Source organism: Nilaparvata lugens, chromosome 5 (genome assembly GCF_014356525.2).
Source record: "Nilaparvata lugens isolate BPH chromosome 5, ASM1435652v1, whole genome shotgun sequence".
In the NCBI taxonomy this organism is placed as follows: domain Eukaryota; kingdom Metazoa; phylum Arthropoda; class Insecta; order Hemiptera; family Delphacidae; genus Nilaparvata; species Nilaparvata lugens.
In genome coordinates, this window is record NC_052508.1 from 45,880,604 (window position 1) to 45,907,436 (window position 26,833).

At 34.6% G+C, this 26,833-nt stretch overlaps 1 protein-coding gene across 9 annotated transcripts in view; it reads left to right on the forward strand.

Annotated features, from left to right (window-relative positions):
• LOC111047564 (GTPase-activating protein CdGAPr) overlaps positions 1-26,833 on the forward strand; it is a 139,109-nt gene that overhangs the window by 83,620 nt on the left and 28,656 nt on the right. For 6 of the 9 annotated variants that reach the window (XM_039428438.1, XM_039428434.1, XM_039428435.1 and 3 more), the window contains 5 exons: positions 15,086-15,232; positions 16,179-16,403; positions 20,246-20,470; positions 24,660-24,847; positions 26,387-26,529. In XM_039428438.1, the coding sequence (XP_039284372.1) occupies positions 15,086-15,232; positions 16,179-16,403; positions 20,246-20,470; positions 24,660-24,847; positions 26,387-26,529 (928 nt within the window). Of the gene's footprint in view, positions 1-399; positions 539-13,438; positions 13,803-15,085; positions 15,233-16,178; positions 16,404-20,245; positions 20,471-24,659; positions 25,367-26,386; positions 26,530-26,833 lie in introns of those variants that run through there. The other 3 variants (XM_039428439.1, XM_022333340.2, XM_022333344.2) reach the window with 3 other exon arrangements.

A 26,833-nucleotide genomic window follows, 5' to 3' on the forward strand; every position in this document is an offset into this window, starting at 1 on the left:
AATCTGCGATTCCATTGGTGCAAAATGAATGGAATGATTGGATTGAATTATTAAGATTTGGATTGGATAACAACTATACCTTATCTTCGATTTCGATTTTGAACAACTTCAAACGCGCACCTTTCGTCTTGAGAATGCATTCATTTATTACACAGGTGTTACAGTAGAGCCGAACATAGAAAAAACTACCTTGGTGGAAGGCGTCTCCCCCTTTCTTATTTCTCTTCCTCTTTCTTAGTTGCTCCCCTTTCTTATTTAGTACCTCTTGAAAATGGGGTCGTTTTTCGTGGCTGGCTTTTACTACCTCGTAGGCAGTGGGCTAATATTGAGTTGGCATTACTTTCTTTATGTTTAAGGTGGGGTTGTTGCATGAAGCCGGTGGGGAATGTGAATGAAGTATAAAGAGTGAGTGACGGCTGAAGTCAGTTGCATTTGCCTATTGGTCGCAATGACATCGTGCACCTCTGATGCCAGTGCAAGTGTTAGTGCCAATGTCAATGTCACCTTCACATCAGTGGTGTCCTTGTGGATGAGACTGGTGAGAATATCTCTTAGATACCAATAATCACTGCCAAACCCAATATCACCTACAAGTGTTTGATTCATTCATGGAAAGGTTGGATTATACGTCATGCGGTTTACGCTCCGTCTATAATAGGCATTTGCTTTCTAACTTCACTCTAATCGATGATCACTAATTTATTACAGTAATTAGTAATCACTACTTTTTATTGTCTTTGATCACTCATATTGACAGTCACCAATATTTTCTGTAGTTCACAATCACCAATCACTTCGCTTACATCGCCACTGAGTACAGAAACGTTGTTGTTTCTCTATTCTGTGGTATCGTGTTGGTAAGGACTCTGAATAGTATACAGTTATTTTTACTTTCCTTGCCCTATTACCATAGGTAAGGAAAGTTTTGCTTTCCGAAAAAAATTAAGGTACCCCAATTTCTAAATTTCTATACGTTTGAAGGTCCCCTGAGTCCAAAAAACTGGTTTTTGGGTATTGGTCTGTGTGTGTGTGTGTGTGTGTGTGTGTGTGTGTGTGTGGTGTGTGTGTGTGTGTGTGTGTGTGTGTGTGTGTGTGTGTGTGTGTGTGTGTGTGTATGAGTGTATGTGCGTCTGTGTACACGATATCTCATCTCCCAATTAACGGAATGACTTGAAATTTGGAACTTAAGGTCCTTTCACTATAAGGATCCGACACGAACAATTTCGATCAAATGCAATTCAAGATGGCGGCTAAAATGGCGAAAATGTTGTCAAAAACAGGGTTTTTCGTGATTTTCTCGGAAACGCCTCCAACGATTTTGATCAAATTCATACCTAAAATAGTCATCGATAAGCTCTATCAACTGCCACAAGTCCCATATCTGTAAAAATTTCAGAAGCTCCGCCCCATCAATGCAGATAGAATCCCAATTATCAGGCTCCAGATACAATTGAAACAAAAAAAATCAAGTGGAGTAGATTGAGCATGAAAATCTCTACAACTAATGTTCAGTAACATTTTCACATAAAATTGAAAATAAGCTTTAAATTCGAGAAAATTTGATTATTCAATTGAAAATTATTGTTGATTCTATTAAATCATTCACTATGAAGAGATAGCAGACCTCATGTGTGTCTCCAGCGTTATTACCCTGTCACCAGCTGGCTCAAATCACTGAATAGTAGACTTGAGATGCGCGGGAACACTAGCGTCAGGTGATCAATTTTCATAACGGCAAGGAAAGTTGTGTGAGTGCGCCACACCAGATTTTTTATCAAGTCAATACGAGTACAAAGAAATGACCAGCTATTTCTTTCCTTGATTCGGTTTTGTGCAATTTCATTAATACGACTCTTCTCAGATATAAAGAACTAATACTGTGTTTCTGAAATGCAACACTTATGAGCCCCTTTCTCTTTGTTTGTTAATTTTGCTTTGAGTTTTTTACGATTTAATTGCGTTTACTTTTTGCGTTGTACCTGCATTGTCCAATGTTATCAATATTCTCTTTCCAACTGTGGTTGGTGTTTATCCACTCTAAATTCTACTCATAGACACTCATCTCTGTATGCTTTCCCGTTCGAATAATTCTTCAATTTCAATCTGTGAGAAACATCACCTCTGGACCATGAAAAAATTCGACTTTGATTGAACAAAGACGATTAGTTGCCTCTAATTGTGCCTCGTAATGTAACAACTTGAAACGACCCCAATTCGCACAGATACCTTGCACTCTAACAATAATTGAATGGGTCTGGTTCATGAGGGTGAATTTGCTTACGTAGTCGGTTGTGAACAGAAGAGATAGGATGCAGCGTGTGGATGTGTTTGCTCGCTGAGCAGAGCAGCACATGTGGAAGCCTGTGAGCTGTGCGTGTGAAAGGTGTGCTGTGCGTACGTGTTGTGTGCGAGAGGAGGGCGTTTTCCATAACCTTGGGTGTTGTACCCTTCCCACCTAAAGGGGTACGCTGGGGTACAGGATCGATGCTCCCGGTCCTGTGGGAAAATTGAAGCAGGCTCTACGCAGGAAGGGAATTTCGCTGGCCTGTTTTGCTTGCTCTAGCTTCACCTACTATCTATGTTGGCGCCAGAGGGCTCTCTCACTCTCTCTCTCTCTCTCTCTCTCTCTCTCTCTCTCTCTCTCTCACTCACTCACTCACTCACTCTCTCTTGCACCTCATCCCACTTTAACACTATAGCGTCGATTTCCATTTTTTTGCAAATTGCTGTACTGCTACTCGACATTCAAAATCAATTAACGAACAAATATGAATTGCCATCTCGTCTCCACATCACGATTTCCGTTGCAAAACGAAGTGAGGGTGCTCTGAAAATTGAAAATCGTGGTGTTCGTAAATGAAGTTTTTTTTTAAAAGTTCCTGTAAGTGTTGAGGTGCGTACAGATATACGCGCCACGAACATGAGCAATTCACTTTTATTTAGCTGATGCCAAGCTTTTTATATCTGTATCTTACCGTTTCTGTAGAAATACAGATATAGTCAGCTGATTAAAAGTGAATTGCTCATGTTCGCGGCGCGTATATCTGTACGCACCTTAAGAGAGTAAATGGTAAATTCTAAAAAAGGCTATTTTTGCTAATTTCTTGTTTGTTTGGTAGCTGCATCGTTGAACAAAAAAAAATCAAATAAACATTAATAACACCTTTATATAGAGTCGTTATGCGCTTGCAACAACCGGACACAACTTGAATCAGATAAGGTTACTGGTATAGAAATAGACCAGATTACAGTCGATTTGGGTTAGTAAAACCATATACAATATAACTGATTGTATTTTTCTATGATGACACCTAGACTTAAGATCACAAACATATATAAGTGTCTCAGATTCTAAGACATCACATATGCACTGCATTTGCATTTCAACAATTATATTACAAACGGAACGTTTCAAAAATGTATAGGTTCTGAATTTATATTATTCAATTCATAAGAGTTGAGTAAATCCTATTACAAAAGGATAACAGTAACTAATCAATGGTAATCACTACAGTATAATTTCATTATTAACTAAATCCATCTTTAGTCTGAATTAAGTGGATTCTTTTGTTCGACAATCATGATCTCTCTACTAAAAGCTCGGCAGTATTGATAAGTTAAAATTTGATTCATTCTCATTAAAACAAGCGCCGATAAGAAATTTTCCAACATCCTTCTCGAGCCAAAAATTACCTGGATTTTGCAAGTATCCCCGTTGAAACCCGCCTCATTCCGTGCCGGGTCTTGTTGTGTTACTGTGGTCGCTTTGTAATAACTTGCAGGCATACCTGAAATTACGGTCGGTGAAACTTGAACCTCTAAAAGTGTAGCGAACTTCTTGATCCCCGGGGAAAATAAAGTAGCGCTCCTATACAGGACTAGGCTACTAACTTTGTGATCCGCTTTCTTCCAGCTATCTCATGAATTTTGTATGGAAACTCCTATTTGCCTTACTCCTCAGTTTTTTCAGTGGTTGATACCTCGCTTCCCGAGCGGTGCTAAGAATACCTCTGAAAACATGTTGGTACAGCCAATAGAAACCACTTGTTGGGTAGATTATATAAATGTTTCTCCTCCTTTTGTTTCGAATGCTCCCAGTTACAATGACACCTTGACACCTTCACCCTACCACCAGCTTTATCTACCTTTTCAGGTGACACTTGTTTTCCTAAGCACTGTTTTCTCACTCGAGAAAGAATTGAAATATCGGTATGCTTTTCAATTAGAATTAATTTTTTTAATTTGAATTCATTTTTTATTACTAAGAAATGCCAAGAAATCTGTCCATTTAAAACTTTTCCCTTGATAATGACGCATTCATTTTATTCTTGAAATGCGTATTATTTCAGCGAATTGCTACAGCAAACTCTCATTGAAAAAGTTCGTTGAAACTGTAACTTATATTGAGCTTCCACTCAAGTACTCTTATTTCTATTCCTAAAAATTGATGTTTCACTTCAAGTTGCTTGGAAAACTTGAGTCCTCCCATATTGTACTAGAATTATTTCCAACAGTTTAAATAGACATCCATGTCAAGCTGCTGAACATACTCAATTTATGAAAAAGATTACGGCAACAAGTAAATCATAACTATTGTCCTTTTATAACTTTTAGTGGTTGTGGTAAGGAAGAAAAGTTGTAAACTTGAACAAACAGCACTAACCTAGCACACACCACCCGTAAAACAGCAGATCCCATAAGAATAGAATGCAGTGGAGAAAGCCAACTTTTTTATTTTTGAGCAAATCTAATAATAGACGTAGTAGAAAATAGTCAAGTGACAGGCCATGAAATTGCATAGCGTTCACTCTACTGCTACTCATCCTACGTTTTCGAAGGAAAAACAATTTTGGGACGGCATAGAAATGTATTCGTCTGAGTTTAATTAATGAGAAAAAATCTAAAATTCACATCAAGCTGCAAAGAAATTGTTAACTTGAATCTAGAAAAAAAACATTATTTTCATCTGCAGAAGTATAAAACAATTATTAAATCTACTGGTAGACAAATCGTTGTTAACAACTTCAAAGTTACCTTGATTAAATATAGATAATTTGTGTTCGTTTTTATGATGATTATATACACTACTGATAAATAGAAATACAAATCTCAGTACCCTTTTTTGAATTATTTCATCATAACAAAACACATGCGACATTCATGCCATTTTCAAAATTCAAAAACGGGTACTGAGATTTGTATTTCCATTTACATAACAAGTAGCCCTAAACAGAAAAGAGACACTACTGATACTATGCTAGAAATTCCCTGAAGAAAAAGACGAAAGTCTTTTTAGTGAAATAAGGAGAGGAAACTGTTTATTTGGAATAATGGAGTATACTTGAGTGGGAGGAACAGGAAGAGGAAAAGGAAGAAGGAGATTGCCCTATCAAATGATGATGAGTGCAAAACATGAGAGAAAATTACCAGAAACTGAGCTACAGTTTCTAGAGATACTAAAAGAACAAAAGAATGAACAATATTAACGAGCATGAAAAATTCTTCCTGAAAAAAGCTGTAAACTAAGAAACCTATTGAAATTATTCATGTAATCATATAAGAATTTTACTTTTTTCAATATTTATTTGAAACTTCATCTGAAACCAGTTCAAAGTTCCAGCAACCTATTACCATCACATGATTGTGTTACATATAACATTGTTATTCATAAAAATCGGACTTCTAATGATTTTGAGGAAATAAACATGCTATATTCATAACTGTTTTTGTAAGTGATACTTGATATTCGAATTGCGTCAATATGCTTACAGTATTCTTGTATTGTTACTTGATATTTTTGTATTGCATCAATACGGTGCTTAGAGGAGACAAAGCTAGAAATCCCACAAATTTACAGACAGATACATTGCTCAGCCGGAATTGAAAGAATGATTAAAATAAACAAAGATTGAATCGGATAAAATAATGTTTCATGATAATGTAAAAGAAAATACTGAGATTCATCGTTTAACACATTATATTTGAGGACTATTATGATCCAATCACATCCTGCTGTCAGTTTATTCATCTTTCTCACGCTGTTAACTTCTAGTCAGATAAAATATGAAGTATCTTTCAACTCTTTCTTTGTGTTATTTGTTATCGTAGAAACTTACTTATTTTGGGTGTCCAATTAATGAGTTGTAATGAGTTTATGTTGTAATAATTTCTCATTCAAATCACTGATGTATCTCGAGCTGCATCTAGTTGAAAATTGAATGCATCTTGGTTCCACAAAATTTAGAAAATTATTACAATTTTCAAATCACAAACTGCAGTTAATCACTCTTATTAGGCTAAATACTGCAGTTACATACGAATCCCATGTGCTCTTAGGAACGTTGGAAATAAATTTATTCTGGTTGCAATGTGCTGAGTTGTCTTCTTTTCAGCCCATTAACTTTCTAATTAATCACCAAAAGTTCCTTGCTCTGTTAAGAGGCAATCATTGAAAGGGAGACTATTAATTCAGCTACAATTGAAACAGTGGAAAGAGAGAAATACAGTGGCGATATGTAGAATGTAGTTGAAGTGTCAAATGCAAGAGGGATTCAAGTGGAATGCCCGTTACGTGTGCTGTTTGCTTGTCATGAGCCATTAATTAATTGGAACAAATGTTGCCACCCCAACTAATCCACACGATTAATGCTTAACTTGGCATCAGCTTGATTCACTTCGAAGCATCTCTGTTCACTCTCTTTCTCTTTAAGCTCATATAAACTAAGGCAGAATGAAGCTTAATTGATCAAAGCCATTGAAACCTGGTTATCCATACAATCATAGTTCTGATTTTCATTTACTTTTCGTTGAAATAATTCTTCTATAGACTGCTTTTCAACTGAGTTCATACAGACCGACTCAACGTGTAGATTAATCGATCGAAGGTATAAGGAACATCTCACCTCAATAAAATTCATGAGTAGACTATCCATTATTTTATTGTCCAGTTGCTCCACAGACAAACTTGTAGAACAATTAAGACTTGAACAATTTAGAATGAATATTGATAGATCTATAGGTCGAATAGATCGTTCAATCCAATCTATTAAAAAATGTTTACTGATCACATAATCAAAGTGTTTCGATTTTCTTGAATTCTATTGCTAATAATTCCAAGTGCATGTTTAATGAGGTGTTTTAACAAAACGTGAATGTCTAGTCCAGTTAAGTAGAAGTTACGCTAGGATAGGACAAATCCAGTAAGCTAGGACAAACGGAAACCACTGGGAAACCTTCATCCCAATTATTCACTGTACAGTACTTGTTTTACGAATTTAAAGTGTTCTGGCCTATGTTGTTGCAAAATAAACCGGTGTAAGGATTTTCTGAATAAAAATGGACATAAAGAAATGGTAAAATTTTAGATCAAACGTCAAAAAACGCATTCATAATTCAAGGCTTACATTGTTTACAGAGTTTTACAAGTTCTATGAAAAAATATAACCTATTTACTGCAGCAGCCTACATTTCGGAGAAAAGTGATTATCAATTACTCTGTAAATACTATATTTTTTACCGGAAGAATTTGTGAGTTCTCATTGTTGACCAATCGTGAGTGAGTGGGTGGAGCTTAGAGATGTAGCTTTACTTTCCTTACCGGGTTCTTGCTCGTGATTGGTTTGTCATCGATCATGTTTTATCTTTTTATTAATTTATGCATTTCCTATCCATCTATTATACTTTGTATATTGTTCGAAGATCAGTAATGCTCTTCATTACATACTTCTTTTTCCTCTCACAATCCGACCAATTTTCTGAGCTTTTTCATTTTCGTCTCATTTCATTTCTATTTCAAATTTGCTTTCATCACTAAACAACAGTGGGCATGAAACAGTGAAGAGGCCAACTATTTAGAGACAAAATATTTAATATTGATATTACAAAAAATATTAAATTGAGTGACTTGCGATTCATTGAAGTTGTTGAATGTGGGAGTACGTTTCGATTCATGGTTTTCAATAGTTCCTATTTTGACTAGTAAACTGAAGTATGGCAGATTTTCGTACTTGAACGCATCCAGTCCGAGCACCCCATGAGTTTTTTTGGATATTAAATCACTCTCGACAAGATCCAGAGTAAGATCTGGATAAGGTTGGACTCTTATCTAAATGTGCTGAAAGACCATTGAATTATTTGCAATAAAATTAATTGATGATAAACATTAGTATCTTAGAATTTCATAAAAATCCTTTCCTATCAGCATCTAGTTTGATGAAATTTATAGAACGCACATCATATTGTCATCATAGATTGGTTTCAATTATATATCCTAGATTATTGGATCTTCAACTATTCTGAACAATAGAGGATATGAGAGTATGCTGGTCACATAACCATTGCATAATTGGAAGATTAAAAATTCGCAGCAATCAGAATGCTAGCTATGGCATCGTCCTTGAGATAGCTGAGTGTCTTGGATTCGCAGCATCGCAATAAGCAGCACATTCCTTGACGAGCGGCGTCGGGTAAGTCCGGGGAATTATTAAGATAGGTCGGGAAATTTTGCAGAGGCTGCGAGGGAATAATATGGCAGGGAGCCGGTTCGCAGTTCCCAGTTGTTGAATAGTCGCCGGAAACGGGTGGCTCCCGGCCCAACAGGCCATCCACAACCAAATGTCTATCCATTTTCTGACAAAAATAAATCTGTGGTGTGTCGTCTCTTTAAATGGACACAAATAAGTCAGTGTAGAGTGTATGTGTGAGTGTGTGTTGTGTTGTGTTGTGTTGTTTACCATCACGCGATAAGGGTTCGTTACGTTGCAACGTTCCGTCCTATCTGTCAGTCTTGTCTGTTTGTTTTCAAATCACGTGCTGTTCCAATTTGTTCGTTCCCTGACCTTCTCTGCTCTGCACTGCACGACAGTGGAATATAGTTTCTAGTATCAGTTTAATAGGAGTTTTCTTCGCTGTTGCTAAATCGTTACAAAAATGGCTAGACCTCGTTATCAATTATTGGTTTTGCTGAACTTATATGAGCGTTTAGATGTGTTTGGGTTATGATACAGTTTATAGTAGTAGTTTAGTGAGTATAATAGTTCTTAGGTTATGGGATATTTATAATGGAAGAGTACTGAATTGTTGCCAAATTGTTTCAGAAGTGTCTAGATTAGAGAAAAGGATTATCAACCCTTTATCAATAACACTTGTCATGCTGAAAATGACATAAGATGTACTAAGCTTGTTCATGGGTGATGAAAGGATTAATTATTATGATAGATGAATAAAAGCATAGTTTCGTTTAGAACCTCGCAAATCGATCTTCAAGCTTTTACAAATGGTTTCTATATAGTGGAGCCGGCTCCAAGCAGAGACACCTAGGTTCACTTTTGATAAAATCCAGTACACAAAACTTGATAGACGCCGATTATAATCTTAATGCAGATTTATGAATCAATCTTAAGTTCAGTTTTTACTGAATTTCAACTTGTTATTTCTCTCCTACTGTGCTGATCTTTTCTTCCCTAGTCCCAGAAAGTTCTACAGAATGTGAAGACTTTTTCATATACTCCAACTTAATTTAATGCAATGAGACATATTCAATTCGATGATAAAATAAAAATTTCTACTAATAGATGGAAATAAGGTCAGTAATTATTTCAAACTGCATTCCGATTTTTGGCAACATGTCCCCAGCCGTTAGCATTATATCTATCTAATCTATCTATTCGTTTAGATTAGATGAGTGATTTACTCTCAGTTGTCCATTTGGAAGGGTAACCGATTGATGCTAGCTCCATTAATTGACAGTTATGAGCTTCAAAATCGTTTCCTAGTGTTCTGGAACTCGCATTCTCATCCCATCATTCATGTGGACACTTTCATTCAACTTCTCAACTACACAAAAAGGGAAGCATAAGAAGCATAGGAAGCATAAGCTTCATAAGAAGAGTATCATGCTCTGTAATGCCACAGAAAAGAGAAAACCATCGTTTCTGTTCTTTCCTCTGTGGTAATAAATGGTAGATGGTAGTTAGTCTGTAGTTAGTCTGTGTAGTTAGATTTCACTAAGAAAATTGCAGGATTTGTCACCAGCAACCATCTATATTTGTCGACTGGTTCCATCAAGGTAAAGATCTGAAAGGTCAAGGCTGTGAGGATCGACCTTTCTCCAATTGTAGGCACAATTAATAAACCTACCAAGTGCCGACCTTTCAGTTTCATTCATTCTGTCGAAAGCTTAATGTCAAAGTAGTGTTAATGTCTTCTCTCCAGTCATCCTGAACTCTATTCATTTTACTATCGGCTGAGAGGGTGGCAAATTTAATAAGTAGCCTAATCTTCTTCAGTGAGAAATGATTCTGTGAAATGAGCCTTCTCTAGACCATGTAATCTTCAAGTAATCTTGTATCCAATAAGAAATTATCGTCGTACTGTCAATGTCTAATATTTCTTTTTTCCATGCTTATTGTTTCATGGAGGCAGATTTGATGAGTTATTGACAAACAACTGAGGCATCTTGTTTATTGTTCCTAAAAATCCTGAATATCATTCTTTATGTGAGAAATGCGTCTTATCAAGACCACTTCCCAATTGTTATCTCATAAAGAACTGTGGACGTATGTTCATCTTAGCACATCCTATTCTAATTCCTAAGCAATTTCTTATCAACATCACAAATTGGATATTCAATACAATTATTCGCACAAACTTGGGAGTTGATTGAAATTCATTTTTCAAATCAGCAAAATCGAAGAAAAGAAACAAACCAAGTCCAAAACTTTCCTTTTCCTGATAAATAGAAAAAATCCTTGGCATAAACTAACCTATTATTTCTTAATTGAATAAATGTTCCATTTCAATTCCCACTTGAAGTATGTTTTGAAGTAAGATCGGATAAGAATGCAAGAATGTCGAGAATCGGGGGAAACGTTTGTTTGTCTATTCTGGATCGGAATTAAATTCCTGGCCAGTGTAACAAACAGAGAATGCTTGTAAAACGGGCGGAGGCAGCGCAGCAATGGAATGTTGCTGACTGATGCCACTGATGGTGATGATGATGATGATGATGTCCATGATCTTGATTCTCTCCACTTGTTCGTTGCACTAGCCAAAAGACCAGTTTTTTATTAATAAATGCGCCGTGCCTCTGATGCATGCAGAAATGGTTTAATGTCCCATCTGTTATTATGACAACCAGTTGAAGCTTGAAAAATTAAGAACTCCCACATTCCACCCACTAATAATATGATGTAATAAAAAATATTCTTCTGCTATTCATTCCAGTAATATTAGTGAACGTATAAAATATTTGGGCTACTTTGTTCATGAAAATTCAGGAGAGAGAGGTTTTGGATTGAGCCTGTTGTTTCTCTCCAAACAACAGTACTGTATTGTGCTTCTTGTATCAGTATGAATAAATTAATAAATTCGTATCTTGTAATGACTTGAGATTGATTCTAAAATCTTGGATTGAATTTAACAAAAGGAAAAATGATTACAATACATGAAACATGTATTTAATCAGGAAACATGATTGATGAAACTGAGAAAAGGTACACGGTAGACATTAATCTTATCATGAAGAAAACCCAACGAGACACCTAACATTATATACCCTATATGTAAGTTTTATTCATTAGTTTTTCTATTTTTTGTTATTTGTGTATTTTATTACTGAACTGGGCCTGAAAAAGCAAATATATATATATATATATATTATATATATATATATATATATATATATATATATAATCATCATGAATCTATTGAATTGATTCATTGTCATTAAAAGTTTTACAACAAAATTCAATAGGATTTTTTTTCAAATGTATCAAATTACAATAAACATTTTTTTAAACGTATTTTATTCTTATTATTAAATGAGAAATTGAAATTGATCATCGATTTGCGAAGTATATTATTTTCATTCTAATATTATGTACAACTCGCTGACAGTAAGGTTGAAATATTAGTTACTAGTAGGTAACCCGTGCTTCGCAAGGGTCTATTTTAAAACTGCAAAATGAAAACTTGACGTAATAAAAAATTCGAGATTTGAAAATAGGCCTATAACCATCCTCGGTTAATGAAGAATCTTTATGCAAAATTTCAAATCAATCAGTCCAGTGGTTCAGACGTGATGATGTGTCAAACATAATTTTCCTACATCACGTACGTGTATGAGCTAGCTCTTTCCATTATTATAGTAAAGATGATGGATAGATGGATGATTTATCAGTATCTTTGAATGAGAATAACTTTTGAACGGTTTGAGAAATCGGTGCGGTTTTGATGCGACAGAAAATCAGTTATTTTTATTCGAATAGGATCCCCAATCATACCTATCATCTAGTGTACTTTTAAAAGAAATGTTCAGCTGCTTCTATACAACAACTGGAAGCATGACAAATTGAAAACTTGACGTAATGAAATCTTGAAGAACTGGAAATAGGCATAAATAACCATCCTCGGTTAATTAAGAATCTATATGCAAAATTTCAAATTAATCAGTTGAGTATATTTCAGACGTGATGATGCGTCAAACATAATTTCCTATTCCTTACGTGTATAAGCCAGTTCTTTCCTTTATTATAGTAAAGAAAACTGAAGAATACATAATACTTGAAAACCTCACAGAATCATATTGATTTTTCCAATACATCAATAAATTTTAGTTCGATTAGGATCCTCCTCAATTTGAATCAGGCAGCCTTTTATTTTCCCAATTCCAAACAAAATACCTAAAATACTCGTTTCACTCCGAATTCGTGTCTGATAGTACATTATAACTGAAGAATATAAATTATTACTTGTTTTATTGTGATCTATTCATGTTTTTCTTATGAAATTCAATCATAGGCCTACAGCATGAAGACTATGACCATTTCTTTTGTACTGGTGGCAAAATTTTACATTAAAAATAATTATTTGATAAAATCCAAGTTCAATTGTAATGAAAACAAATTCCTTCAAAAAATAATTTATAATAATACGTTTCGAGGGAAAAAATTACGAACAAAAAAACTGGGAAGCTTCAGGATTCGAACCGAGGAACCATCGCTCCGTAAGCTAGCGGTTTACCGGTGAGCTACACAGCCGTTTGGAAATCATAGACTTGTAACAGCATTATAACCTTCTCATAAAAAAACACACTTTGGGCTCAACAATGTAGCCTATGGAACGTCATGTATGGTAGCATAGATGAATTTGAACATTAATTCTGAAAAATCTAGAAGGAAAATTGAAATTTGGGCTTCCAGGTGCACGAGATTGATATTCTTAGAATATATGTGCAAAATTTGGAGATCTAAATCATTCCCGTTTTTCCGGTATGCAATCCACAAGTTGACATGTTTTGATGCGAACAAACGAACACACGAACAAACACAACCCTACTCTCTCTTATTATATAGATTCATAATAAATACTCTATTATATTATGATATTATGTTCATATTTTATTCAATATCAGTGTGCAGAGCAGATTGTTCTAGAATTCCAACCTGGTGTTATAGGAGTAGACTGTTTGAGATTCATTGTTCATCGTATTTTTCTCGTAGTTGTTAGTTCCTCCACATAAAATCTACTTGAGACTTGAGTGATAAGTTGTTATAAGATATCATTATTTGATCGTCGCTGTATCAATAATTCTCAAGTGACTCTCTATGAGCTTCAAATATAGTGAGTGGCTTTGAAAACAAATAGAATAAGATGAGTGCCTACTTGGAAAGTGTATCAATTGAATGGAATGCAGTGCAGATCTCGTATCCCGTCCACCTGTCAACACAATGGTGATGCCGGAATTGTCAGAGCTGTGCTGTATGTTTATAACCTGTTGTCACGATCTGCTTCCTGTATGCAGGGTGCGTGTAATTCTTTATGAACATTTATTGCAGTGTTGTCAATTATTTAAAGATTAATTGTCAACTGTTTTTATGGCAAAAATGTTTGCTCATCAATGCAATTTTCTATAATATCTATAGGGGAAAATAAAATGAAAAGAATGAAAGGTTAGACCTACTGTAGCTATTTTAATAAAGAAATATCAATCGAATTCTATTAAATTTTCATATCTATGAGTACTAAAGGTTTATGTGTTTTCAATCTGAAATTACACAGAAAAATACAACTTGGATGTTGTACTTGGTTTTCATTGGATAATACGTTTCAACTCGGCTCTTCAATCAGCCATTATCATAGTTATTTATCCTGTACTCAGCTAAAACTACTAATTACATTGAAAAATCACTGGTATTACTGTGAATGTGAATGAAATCGCATTTTAAAACAAATTCCATGATGAGTCTAAATCAGTGGTCGTGTGTCGATGGTTCTGGTAAAAAATTTTTGTGTAATTAAAAACAACAATGACATATCTTTATCCTAGTAAATATCGTTACCCTATAACTTTATCCTAGTAAGTCATAATTTATTTTGTGTTAGTTTTGTTGTCTATTGAATTGAGTTCATTTCCTACCTAGACTTTTCAATCTGGATCATTAATGTGGAAATTTTCAATATTAGAAAAAAGAAGCACATTTTCTATGTACCCTTTTCACTTGTAGATATATCATCAGTTCATAAAGTTATGATTATTAACTGTTCTTGGAAGCAATAAAATGTAGTGAATTTTCATCGAATTCAAATACAAATATCTGTCTATTTTATCGATTGTTATTCACAGTTACTGTGAATTATTATTCATCCAGTTACTGTGAATTATTATTCATCCAGTTACTGTGTGGAATGTGAAATAGACAACATTTGTTTCTTTCATTTAGACTGAAAAACCACTGCATTGCACTGTGATTCGATATCATGAGATCAATCACTTTGGTAGTATATTGCCAGGAGTTCAGGTTGGTAATGACAGTGTCAAGACATGCAACACATCTATCTAGTTGGCCGAGGACATAAGCTCCCCGAAAACATGTTGTGGCCCCTCAGCAAATTGATGAATGAGGCTCTCTCCCTTGATTGGGCTTCTAGGTGTATGTTGAAATTGCCACCAATAATTATCCTATAGAAATTTACATTTCTGAGTTAAGTGTTTGAAATATAATGTATATAATGAATTCCAGTAATTGTTTATGTCTTATTGAGAGTTTCAATGATTCTTCAACTGGATGATTTTGAATTGTTTCAGGCGAGTAACATATGCTCGGAAGGCAAGCCACGCATCCAACACCTGACTGGTGCGTCGGCGTCGCCCGAGCCAGGCAAGTCGCGCTTCCCCAAGCTGGAAGAATGCGCACACTTCCATTACGAACACGTCGAGCTTGGACCATTACAGGTACAAGTCACATTCTTGATTATTATGCTTTATTAATGTTATTGCATTACTGCATGTTCTGTTATGCAACTCAACTTGAAGGCCTGGTATTTAATCAATCAATCTAACCATTCTGATTTCCTTAACATTTTAAAATGTTACAAAGTTGCACTAAATGGGAGGTATATATGAAAAGAATGTCTGCAGGAAGGTTTTCCCTACAGGTATCACATTAGGAACAAGAAGGAAGAAGATAAATTGGAAGGCGGCGTAAAGCCAGTTACACACAACATAATATCGATGTTTGGACGTACGATTTTTTACAGTTCTTAAAAATTCTATTAGATTAAACAGATGATGTTTGTCAAGTTCCGTTTAATCTGGTAGAAATCATAAGGACGGCAAAAAATGGATCGTCCAGAATTCGATGTGTTGTGATTGAAATGTAATTTCAAAAAATAAATATGAAAATATTAGAATATAACATTTGATTGTTTATGTTGTTAACAAGCAACGGAGGAATAATTATAAAATTTGATCAAATTAATCTTTATTGAAAAAATAAAACACAATGGAATAATCTTTGATAAAATACAAAGTATAAATACGTGAAGAAACTAAAATAGATTAGACTTCATGCTACACATCGGCAATAGTGAACTTGTACGCCGAATTGAAATACGACATTCCAATGTACATGTTAAGCTGCGTACAGACTTTTGCCCCACGAACAAGCGCATTTCACTCTTCATCAGCTGATGCTTATTATACTGCTCATGTACAAATACAGATATAATCAGCTGATGAAAAGTGAAATGCTCGTGTTCGTGGCGCTCAGGTCTGTATCGAGCTAGCTTTTCGTAGCGATCAATCACTAATTGAAATGTGATATTTGATCGTGTCTTAGTAGTAATCGACAAATGAACAAGTAGGCTATACTAAAATGTTTGATTTGTGATTGGGGCAGGTGTCAGTATGCCGCGACGAAGACCTGAAGCAGGCGGCGAGCGATGGTGACTCGGTTATTGGGGGGACAGCAGTGACCATCAGGGTGGTGTCGGCCGGACAGTCGTGGCTGCTGCGCCGCACCTACGAGAACTGCCGCATGCTCGACAAGCAGCTGCATCGCTGCATCTACGACCGCAAGTTCAGTCAGCTGCCCGAACTGCCTAGCACACCTCCTGACAATCAGGTCGGTCATCAAAAACAATGTACCTGAAATCAGAGACAAATAATCTAGGTATCTAGACGGTATCTAGGTATTAAACGGTATCTTTACTCTATGCTGATTTTTTCCATTTATTTATCCCTCATAAATTATTGTACATAATCGAATATTAGGAACTACTTTCCCAAAAGAGCAAGCTCGAGCTTGGGGTCGGTAAAATACTAGATATATGGTAATTTATTCTAGGTACATAGTTCAAAACAATCGGTCTTGATGTGGATGGATGTAATTGAAGCTTTCAGGGGAGATGTATTATTTTTCAGTAGTGAACTATAGTCCAGTCACTATATATATATTGGTGCATGCAATTTATATTGTAGTTCTGATTTTTTAATATATTATTTGGATACATGAGAGAAGAACCAATTTCTTCATGCAAAATTTCCTTGTGCTCGATACAGGGTGGCACAAAAACCTCATATTCTCGGCTCATTTTCCAGTTTTCAGCTATTTCTGCCAAATCTCGTAATCGGACAGAAGAATTTACTCTCGCCTTTTTTTAGATTATAAAAGTCTGAATAAAATGAGATCATTCGGAACTCTTTATCTCGGATGAGTACTGAGTTATGATTTTTCAAAAATGAGTGAAATTTGGAGAAAAAATCAATTTTGATGATTTTTAGTTTTTGATCAACAATATCTTCTGATTGTTACCATTTAGATTTACAATTCAAAATCCCTCTGGGCGTATTTCCGTGCTCTACAATCTGAGATTAGATATTAGAGATTGATATTTCGCACAATGATATAAGTTCATGAGATAATGTTCTATGAGAATAACCCGTTAGATGCACTCCATTTCAGTATTTCCTAGTGGAGAGGCGCGCTTAAGGACTCCTCAAGGATCAAAATTTCAAACACATATAACTTTTGACAAAATGCTCAGATTAATTGTACTACACTTCATTCTTCTCAGCTCGTCAAGGCGGTCCGAAATCATGCATCATAAGTCAAATTCGGTCCAAAAATGGAAAATTTATTGTTGAGTGTACTTAAGCCCATATTTCAATACACAAAAAATGGCCAATTTCTTTATTCAAAGCTGCATGTCTTGTGAAATACTTCTGATAAAATTTCCAAATCTAGTGAGGATGTGAAAATTGGCCCCCTCTACCCCACTTCAATGAATAATACTTTCGATTCAAATACAATTCGAAAGATACAGAAGATTTAAAAATGGCTTTTTCAGTTTTTACATTTTTTCGTGGTTTTACAGTTGATCAAGCGTTTCTGAAACGAGTCTGATGCATCATAGAAACTCAGGATTGATTCCAAATTGTAGATAAATTCATCCTCTACGAGCTCAGTTGCCTATAATCCATCTTGAATCACTTTTCCCTATCATAGAACTGCCAAAAGCGTTAATATGAGAAAGATATCTACAATTTCCGGATTTTTTTCTACAATTAAATCTAACTTTACGAACACATTTTTTCATGAATCGTTTACAGCAGATGAACGATAAAATTCTATTGTACATTTCTAGATCAAGTAATGATTTTTATAGTAAGGGGTTACCGAGATACATAGCTTTGAATATAGAATTTTTTTGTGTATTGGAATATGGGCTTAAGTACACTCAACAATTTTTTTTTCATTTTTCGACCGAAAATGACTTATGATGCATAAGTTGTTGAACCGCCATTGTTGAACCGCCTTGACGAGCCAAGAAGAATGAAGTGTAGTACGATGAAATCTGAGCATTGTGTCAAAAGTTATATGTGTTTGGAACTTTGATCCTTGAGGTGTCCTTAAGCGCGCCTCTCCACTAGGAAATACTGAAATGGAGTGCATCTAATGGATGATTCTACTAGAACATAATCTCATGAACTTATGTCATTGTGCGAAATATGAATGTGAGGACAATGTAGTTGGTGTTGATGGTTGAAGCTGAAAATTAGGTGTTTTTCACAATACAAGGAGCATTGTTGTCAGGTGTACCTGGAAATTTATATGAGATAGAGCGCTCTATCTGATCTCAGATTGTAGAGCACAAAAATACGCTCAGAGGGATTTTGAATTATATATCTAAATGGTAACAATCGGAAGATATTGTTGATCAAAAACTAAAATTTATCTAAATTGATTTTTTCTTCAAATTTCACTCATTTTTGAAAAATCATAACTCAGTACTCATTGGAGATTGAGAGTTCCGAATGATCTCATTTTATTCAGAATTGCATAATCTAAAAAAAAGGCGAGAGCAAATTTTTCTTTCCGATTACGAGATTTGGCAGAAATAGCTGAAAACAGGAAAATGAGCCGAAAATACGAGGTTTTTGGACCACTCTGTATCTAGCACAAATGAATTTTGCATGAAGAAATTGGTTCTGGACTTCTCTTATGTACCCAAATGATATATTAGAAAATCAGAACTACAATATAAATTGCAAGCACACCCCTTTTTTATGTCTACATTGACTGGACTACTAATGACTCGAAGAATACTGTGATTTGATTAAAAATAGATTAGTCACTTTGCAGTATTCTGTGTTGTAGAAGTGAAGGATTGATTTCAATTATGTTTGAGTTTCTGATCAGAATTTTCAACTCAAGTAAAAATTGTACACAATATTGAATCAGCTTTGTTTAGTGTGTAAACCACAAATTTCACAAACTCAATGAAATACTTCTTCTTAGCCTATTATTTAAAGTCGTTATTCAATCTCTGTGAAAAATACTTTAGTACTAATTCTATTCCAGCGATAACTAAGAAAATTAACTTCTTTCAGTCCCTAGTACTAAACCTAACCACATTCAATTGAATTGGAAAGAAAGTCGAAGCAACATTGCATTACTCGATTGTTTGCTACATGTAGAAAGTATGATAATGAGTAATGTACGGTAATGAGTAATGAGTATTTTTGAAGCATAGGATAAAAACACCGAGGGTTTTATAATATTTAAAGGACTTTCTCTTGATGCACAAATAACTATCAAATTGTATCTGATAAATACGTGGTTGTGTGCTACTAGATAAATTGAATTACAATAATTGTAATTCCCACATCAGATTGAAATTGCTGTATAAGCCTCTCATTCTGCAAACATGGATATTTCTGTATAAAAATAAGAATTCATTGCTAGAAATACATATGACATATTGCAAAAAATAGTTTGTCAAATTCGAAAATTAAGTTCAACATAATATCAAGTATGTATAAATAATAATAGTTTGTAATTTTAAAAAAGTCGATAAGCAATATTATACACTCTACATAAATTTGAAATACAAAATAAAATTCAAAACTCCTGATTGTTGTTCTGTTTTTTGTACAGTAATTAAAATTTCTTAGGCCCGGTTGCACAAAAGCCTGTTTAATATTAATCACGATTGAATTCCACGAGAATTATTCAGAGAAGGTTTTTCTGAGAAGATGGCTTCTCTGATAGTTTCTCGCGGCATTTAAACGGGATTCAAAGCTAACAGACTTGTAAAGGTAGACGAACACAGATCGTCATCGGACGGACGGCACGCATCGGACGAATCGGATGATTAGATTTGATGCATTGCTTTCAATTGGAGTGCGCATACCTATCCGCACCCGTATAGGTATGCGCACTCCAATTGAAAACAATGCATCAAATCTAATCATCCGATCCGTCCGATGCGTGCTGTCCGTCCGATGACGATCTGTGTGCGCCTACCTTAAACGGGTATTAGTTAGGAACCTAGATTCTAAATCATCTGAGTTTGTATATCATCAGTACATGTGAATTTGTTATTGAGTTTTTGTTATTTTGGTCTGGAATACGTGAATAGCACTTGTGGTGAAATATTGCAATTGATGATGGGGTGTTGCTAGGAGAGCATAGAACAGGTGTTGGACGACTACCTGGCGCGGTTCTCGCTGATAGCGGGCAGCCTGATGAACTGTGGTCCGGTGCTAAGCTGGCTGGAGCTGGACAACCGCGGACACCGCCTACTCGTCACCGACGGCGACAGTTGCCCCATCAACACCCCCGCCGTCGCCGCCGCATACTCCATCAAGAAGTACCAAGCCATCGCTGCCGACGAAATATCATTCGACGTAAGTTCACCATATCACAACTCTACTTCGCATGATTTTCATGTTGACAACACTTTGCACTATTAGGCTGGCCACTTACGACAGAACATGCATGATACAAATTTTTGTGTCATTACAGCGAAAGGCTTCAAGTAAAACCTTTTTGAGGTTAGGGTATATCTGATTGTTATTGTTCATTTTTACTTCGCTACTCTATTTGATGTTAATTATTTTATAAAATCACTTCGCTTATAAGGGCTACTTGATTCAAATAAAAACAATATAAAAACTTTTAGTACCCTTTTTATTAAAAACTTTAAAATATTTTAACGACTAGTTTCAACCATAGGTCATTTTCATGTAACTTGAAAGTAGTCGTTAAAATATTTTAAAGTTTTTAATAAAAGGGTACTCAAGATTTTTTTTTGTTTTTATTTGAAATTATTTGTTGTCATTGAAAATTGTAATTTTCCAGTGGTTTATTTATAGTCCAGTCAGAGAAAGGTTATAAAAGGAAATGCTAAGAAGACAATTTTTGTGAAATCTATATTTTTGCAACAATAGACCAATTGACAAACGAATTTGGAGGGAATTTTTTAAACACAATTTTTGACTTTGCAGATTTGTTGAGACTAGTTAGGAGAAGAACATATCAAAAGTCCCCATTCCCAACTCATATGCTAAGGGGATGAGAGTGGTTTTAAAGTTGCATTATCAGTGTTTTGCTCCCACGCTCATATATTGAGAACAATACGTTCAACTGACGAAACTAACCATTTAAAAATGAAGCTTGATAAATTCTCTACACTTTTTGTTCAGTGGTATTTGGTGATATTCTGGTTAGTTTTTTCAGTTGAACGTATTGTTCTCAAGATATGAGCGTGGGAGCAAAACACTGATAAATGCAACTTTAAAACCACCCTCATCCCCTTAGCATATGAGTTGGGAGTGGGGACTTTTGATATGTTCTTCTCCTAACTAGTCTCAACAAAGCTGCAAAGTCAAAAATTGTGTTTAAAACATTCCCTCCAAATTCGTTTGTCAATTGGTTTATTGTTGCAAAAATGTAGATTTCACAATCAACACTAAAGCTCATGCAAAAGGTGTAGGGAAATTCGTAAAAGTGTGAAATTATACATCACATTGAAAAGAATTCAATGCTCTATAAGTTCATAATCAGCATGGATTTTTCCCATCAATTTTTGAAAAGTTATAAGAGCAAAAATTGAAAATAAATTTGAGGTGAACGTGTTTTTCAAAAAATGTCACACCTTCAAGATCGGATATCTCGAAGACTAGAGAAGATATAGGAAAAGTTGTGGGATAAATAATGTAGGAAATCATGTGAGCTTTAATTTTGTATATAACAATTATGTTCGTAAGATACATAGTTTTCGAGTTATATGCTAGAAACCAAAAAATGGTACCTTTGAACCACCGCCACCCTCTTAGCACAGGGGGTAGGGGTGGGGACTTTTGATATGTTCACCTCGTTACTACCCTAAACGGAACTGCAGGGTCAAAAATTGTCTTCCAAACATTTCCTCTATACCCTTTTTGAGCATTCATTGTCTGGACAATTATTGTTATTGATTGTTTATTTTATGTTAGAAGCCTCTCGCTGATGACAAAACATGTTGATGAACATGTGTATGCGTGTGTGCGCATAATAAACATGCATCATCACGCATGTCCTTCCGTTAGTGGCCAGCTTTGGAAATAATTGTTAAAGTAATAGTGGGAGAGTCTTTTTTGTATTTTTTAAAATATAAACTAATTAAGTTTGTTTTTTAGTAACTCTTCAAAATTATATTTTCAATATGTGAATATTTTCTTTTTTAGTTATAATAATGTGAAATATTTCTTCTATGTTTAGTTTTGAAGCATCTAAATTTGAAAATCTACTTTGTGAAAATACTTGAGGACTGAACATTTTGTGAATTCAAGAACAAGACAACCTATTTCGGACTATGTGTTATCTAAATTTGGGAGAGGAATAGCACAAGGTTACCTTATTTTTCCTCTCTCTACCATTCTGATAATGTACTTATTGTATAAATGAATAAAGAATAAAGTCTCAGGTCGTCAATATATGATACTGTATTCACTGGTCTCTCCAAAAGCAACAGAAACTTGACAAAATGAAAAATTGCTGTTCTGAAATTGCCTATCCGAGCTGATTCTTGATCAACTGATGTCTTGATGAAGAGAATGTCACTCGTTCTGTTGTACTTGTGATAATGCTACTGTTTAATTATTTCAAATATCCAATGAAAGCTATAAAAATTGAACTAAGGACTTCTGCTACTGCAAAATTTGACCGAAAACTAAATAGCAGAAGGAAATTTGAAAAATGAATCTGTCCAAAAATTAGCAATATTTGAAGTAGCAGAAGTCCTCAGTTCTATTTATTCATGTAGCTTTCATAAAATATTTGAAATAATTATTATACAGTAATAATAATCTAGCAGGGGGTTAACTGCAACTCTAGTAAAATCTTCCATATTAGGTGAGAATGTTTTGCTACATCAGATAAAGTACTGCTGCAACTGCTTATTCCAATTATTCGCATTCACAACTGTACCGTACTTCCGGTATTTACAGTAGTTGAAACTGTTGTATGTGTGAGAATTTCAAAGTTTATCAATTAAGTATCTACTGGGCAATAAAGTGATTCTCATTATTTAGCATAAAATTATCTCATCACCACAGCATTAACATGCTCAATCAGTGACAGTGCACAAAATATGTCGTACTTCACTAGTCTATCGATATAATTTAATTTCAAGGAGGATTGAAATTTAAGAAGAAATTTACTTTCTTTTTTTGTATTATTTCCACTGCCAAAACTCATTTAGTGATGTAGAAATTTTACACAGTAAAAAGAAACCCCGTTTTGTCTTTTTCTACCTGTACTCAACATGAGTTTTTAAGCTCAATGCATTAACTTATAGTATAACTTCATTTAATAATTTGACATTTTTGTTTTTGGATTACTTTAAGGTCTATTGTATTCATTTTAAAAGAAGAGAGCTATTTTCTGATAAATCCTGCACATTTCATTGGAAACAGTTATTGTTATGATGCTATAGAATTCTCAACTTTCCTATCCGCATTTCTAGAGTGGATAATTCGTATTTAAAATCCGGATCATACTAGTATTGTGTGATCTAGTATGAATAAAATACTAACACAAAAGGAACCTTTCTTGCTCAAGGCATTACCGTGAAATCGGCTAAATCCAATCATGGATATAATAATAGAATTTAACATTTTTAATTTCATTGAATTATAGATTGAAGTATTACTCAAGAATGTTAAAGTGAATGAACCTACAGTTGGACTGTTGTATAAATGCAATTTGGACTGTTGAATAAACCGTTTGCGCAATAGAAGTTGTGGTACTCTTTTCTAGAAGCTGTGTGATTCTGAATAATTTAATAAATAAAATCACATTACATACATTGAAAAATTATCACAAATTCCTTGAATATTATCGTGGTATTATCACAAATTTAGTGTGTTTTGGCGTTGCCGTATACAAGCGTAGAGTGAACAGGTGGCTGCTCTACATTAAGGCAGATGCTTCGGGGGCTATCCTAAATTCGCCTTATAGATTTCCTTTGAAAATGCCAACATACTATTTCACATAGCCATTCTTATTATTATGCTTTTTTATTTTATATTTGTTTAACATTCCTCCACAGAATATTAAAATAAAATTATGACTGCCGAGTGAAACCCTTAAGCGCCGTTGAGCTGAAATTTATAATTATCAATTGTATGTTTATACTGTAATCATATAAATATATTATTTTTATAATTTACTTTCATTTCCAAGCTATGTTAAACTATCATAATTACCTTTATTGTTTATTCAAACCAGTGAATTTCAACTGTCTTTATTTCGACTCCTCCCTGCACACGGACAAATCATCCACGCAGGGAGTATAATTTTATTATTTACACTATTTTATTATTACACTTTATTATTGTTACACTATTAATTTCTAAATATGTTTCTTTCATGAATAAATATAATACATTTGAATTCTCATATAGCCTACTACAGAAACAAATATCTTTAATCTACTGAAATCAACATACAGCTGATGATTACAGTGAAGGTTCTCTCGCATTTTCCTTAAGCTATTATTTAATACAACAAAATGATAGTAAATATATGTGATAATAATGTTTTTGTTTGCAGGTCGGCGACATGATCTCAGTTATCGACATGCCCCCTCCCGAGGAGAGCGCCTGGTGGAGGGGGAAACGGGGCTTCCTGGTGGGCTTCTTCCCCTCTCACTGTGTGGCCGTTATCACCGACAAGCTGCCTCGCAACCTCAATCTCAACCAGACGCTCGCGCTGTCTGGGCCCACCAAGCCGGTCCTCAGGTACTTTTCCGTTTTTCTGCTCAATTATTAGACGTGATTTCGTTTAGAAGTGATCTCGTTTCGGCTCTAAACATCCTTGATTAAATTAGTGTAGACTGTTACATATGACAGCAGTACTAATGAAGTGTATTGTACTAAAGTGTAAATTATTGTAGTGTATTGCAGTGTACTGACGGTTCAGAAATTTTGTTATTCCATATAACTATAAAAGTAATGTAGACTTCCATATGTCAGCAATATTAATGAAGTGTTTGTACTGAAGTGTACATTATTTTACTGTATTGCAGTGTACTGATGGTTCTGTTAAACTTTTTTATACCACATATATTTTATAAATACAATATATAGTATTTGACGTTTTTAATGTTGTCTCAATTGTACTGAACTTTTAATAATGAATTCTGAAAGTGCGAAACTTATTGATGAAGGACGGGAAGGGGATTGTAAGTGCGGCAACGGTGATAGAAGAAGCAGAATAGGAAGTTTAGTTCCAGTACATCTATCTGGGAAGGATCTATGGTAACTTTTTGCTGCAAATACGTACATAATTTCTATAAATTAAATATAATTAATACAGTACTATTAAATTGTATGGGTTGTGAGTTCATTTCTTAAAATTGGTTGATAATGACTCGAATGATGTGAAACATGTAATGCAATATAATATAAAAAAGGTACATTGATGCTACTTTCATTTCAATGAAAGTGGTAGCCCTATAATATAACAAATTCAGTACATTTCTTGAATATAAACATATCTTATATAAATGAATTACATGATTACAGATTTAAACCTATAGACTTTGTATTTGATGATGTGGCGAAGTTTGGACCCATCACTCAACCATGAACACGGAACTTCAAACGACGTACTTGAAATGTATAGAACGAAGCCTACTGGAAATAATGTATTATATTATAACTGAGCTAGGATATGGAACTCCAAAAAGATCTAACTTTCAAAGTTTAACAGCTTTGATCTATTATAAATAACTATACTAAATATAATAGTAGAATAACTTATTATCTATGTAATATTATAAAAGTGATACTCTAAGTTTGATTCAGAGTCAGTCTGAGGATGGCTTATAACATGGCTATACATGAGTCACTGTAAAAAAGTGACCTATCAATTTCTACTTCCAAATCTCTCATAAGCCAGCCAGGATAGCCGAGACGACTAAGGCGTTGCACTCTTCAGTTTGCTAGCGCTATCTGGTCGTGGGTTCGAATCCCGCCGGCAGGCATGATTATCTCATTAAATCACTCTCGCATTTTCTATTACCTACGCACAAGCAAAAGATCATTGATAGTTTAAATCTTTCAATTTTCAACCTACCATGATATACTTTTATTGTTTTGTTCTTTGCTCTTAGTTGTAAGTTTCATCTAAGTGTAAATCGTGTGCAGGCCTACAAGTGTATGTTGATTAGCAAATTAACATATTTTGTATTAATGAATTCATGAAAATAATAACTATTTTGAACACTACAAATCTAATCTATTCAACGAGTAAATGTGTAATTCCCATTTTTACAGGAAACACGGCAAATTGATAGCTTTCTTCCGAGCGTTTATCCTCTCGAGGCCTTCGAGGCGGAGGTTGAAGCAGTGTGGCATTCTCAAAGAACGTGTCTTTGGCTGTGATTTAGGAGAGCATCTGCTCAACTCAGGACATGAAAGTAAGTTGCAAAATAAAGAGGCTCAATCCTGTTTTCAAATTTGAATTCCCACTTGAAAATAAAAATGAAAACCTTCTCTTAATTATAGTATTTACTGTAATTGTATCCTTTCTAAATGTATCCTCTCTTAGAATGATGAAAGTCGAGATAAGTTACAAATTTCATGTACAATATCAAATTTATACGAAAAATTGGCTTACACTCATGTCAATGGGAATGTTTTGCATAAACAGTGTGATCTATTACACGATTCGCCTATTAAAACGCACACTGTCTCATATATTTCAGCATACCTTTAAGTATC